The following is a 2289-nucleotide window of genomic DNA, read 5'->3' on the forward strand; positions in this document are numbered from 1 at the left end:
TTATGTTGCCACATAAACACACACACGTTGCCTTACATTCCTGCACAAAACTGTTGCCACACAGCCCTCAAACAGATTACCTCACAACATGCTGTCAATGAATTACACATATGATAAACACAAGTAATATGCTTTTCGTGTTCAGAAACATGTTACACTCTGTATAAGAGACACGTCCACTTACAGCCTTCCTGTGGATGTTATACGCCTATCATGTAGATGGGAAACAGCCCGAAATCTGATCTAGAACGTCACAATTGTGCCTTCGGCCTGGTGCAAGCGAGCGCAGTGTATACTTGGATGATTGTGAGTCTTCTGGTCTAATAACGAAAACTTATTCAAAATACACCCCATGAACATACGCTGTGGCTATCAGTGACGGGTTCTTGAACGTGTAGCAGGCAAAATTGTCCGTTTCGGCGTTCCATATACTGCGGCTGGTGACGTGAATACCTTGACCTTTGTTCTCCATAATGATGACGTTACACACAAGTTTGAAGCGTGGGAAATTCAAACTCTTAATCCTGTCCTTAATTTCTCCTGAGAGGTCTTTGGCGATCTCTTTGCAGTTCTCGGAGTACGTGACGTCCGTCAGGCGGAACTGTAGCTGACGTTTTATCATGTTCTCTACGGTTACCGGTAAGAACTTGCCGTCTTCGCGCGGTTCCATACGGAAGGTGTTCTCCAGATTGTACTGACGGCTTGCAGTGGCCCGACGCCTCTGCTGAGTGAAGCGCTTCCATGTACGCGTTGCGTGCACCACCTGGAACACGCTGAAGTTGGTGCCGCTTTTGGCGGAAGGACTTCCCAAGGGAATGCCCCCAGGGGGCCCATCGCTGGTGGAAACTCGGAGAAGTCTTTTGGACAAACCACCGCTCTCAGCTGTACCCTGAAAACAGACGGGAAAAAGGTATTTTGTGGAATACTATTCTGAAATGTTAACAGTACTGTGTAGAGGTATTAGCGGATGATGGCGACTCTTATAACGATGGTGACAACAAACAGTAATAATGGAGATGACACGGTAAAAAGGCAATAATGATGAGGATGGCGATGATGATGGTGGTGGTGATGAAGAAGAGGACGACGGCAATGACAGTGTTGGCGATGATGATGGCGATATAGTGATGCTCCTGATGATGCCAAAAGTGATGACAACAATGGTGACGGTGGCGATGACAATGATGACAGACACGATTATGAGGATGAACGCAAAGACACAGGATTATTCGGTTGTGAATCACTGTTCAGTTATGGATGTTTCGGCAACCAAAACATCAACACAATCAACTGTACATGTATGCAGAGCAGTGTTTTTCCTCTTTTCTTTTTAACATAACTTTCATAAGTAACTGCGACTGGTTTTCATGAAAAATACATATACCCATCTTCTGAAATTGGACAGAGCAAAGCTAGGGATAACCACAGTGGAACAACGGCGTTCACCCAAAAAATTAAATCTGTTAATTTTAACAGACAGTCTGTTGTTTGAGTGATGCTAGAATATATTCTGTTATGGTAACATAATATTCTGCCATATTCACCATAATATCCTGCTAGTTTAATAGAATCGATCAGTTGAATTAATAGAATATGTGTGTAATATTCAACAGAACAACCTGCTGCAATAGAAGAATACATTCTGTAGCATCACTCAAACAGCAGACTTCCTGTTAAAATTGACAGATTAGCTTTTTAGAGTGTATGTGAAATTTAATCTTACCTTTGACCTCTTTTTCTTGTCCATGACCATAGATTGCAATATTCACTCAGTATAAACCTCTTACGATATATACTTAATGTACGACTACAATATAGCAGAACTTGTACAAAATATCCAAATCTTTACCAAGAAAATGGATTCGCACTTTTGAACTGCAATGCAGTATAGGCAATGCTTTCCTACAATCTGAGATCCGTCGGGTTTGCTGGTTGAATACCGTGTTAAGAAAATATGCCTGTAGTTATATAGTGTGAATTGTGAAGAAAAGGTTGAACTGTGGTTGCCAACCGCCAGTTTACAGGCATCAACATATGAAAGTCGTGACAAAAGTAACCTTTATACTCTGTTTTCAAAACATGCATTATCGGTACACAATCAGTGGTATTGTGACACTCCCTAGAGGACGTTTACAAAACCTAAAAGCGATATAATTATTTTCAAATTTGCAACTTTCGATCTCATTTATTGACTCTCTATGGGTGCTCTGTTGTCAGAAGTATTTTGTTCCGCTTGAGTGATAGTTTTTCAAATGTATGGCTCTACTGTGAGAGGTAAGTAACGGTTAT

The 2289-nt window shown here is 41.4% G+C and overlaps 1 protein-coding gene across 1 annotated transcript in view; it reads right to left on the reverse strand.

Moving 5' to 3' along the window:
• Nucleotides 1-210: 210 nt before the first annotated feature.
• Nucleotides 211-2289, reverse strand: part of LOC135477148 (dynein light chain Tctex-type protein 2B-like) — a 3956-nt gene continuing 1877 nt past the window's right edge. Inside the window, exon 2 of the mRNA XM_064757303.1 lies at nt 211-889. Within this exon, the coding sequence (XP_064613373.1) occupies nt 335-889 (555 nt within the window). The 3' untranslated portion in view covers nt 211-334. The remainder of the gene's footprint in view (nt 890-2289) is intronic.

Source organism: Liolophura sinensis, chromosome 10 (genome assembly GCF_032854445.1).
Source record: "Liolophura sinensis isolate JHLJ2023 chromosome 10, CUHK_Ljap_v2, whole genome shotgun sequence".
NCBI classification, from domain to species: domain Eukaryota; kingdom Metazoa; phylum Mollusca; class Polyplacophora; order Chitonida; family Chitonidae; genus Liolophura; species Liolophura sinensis.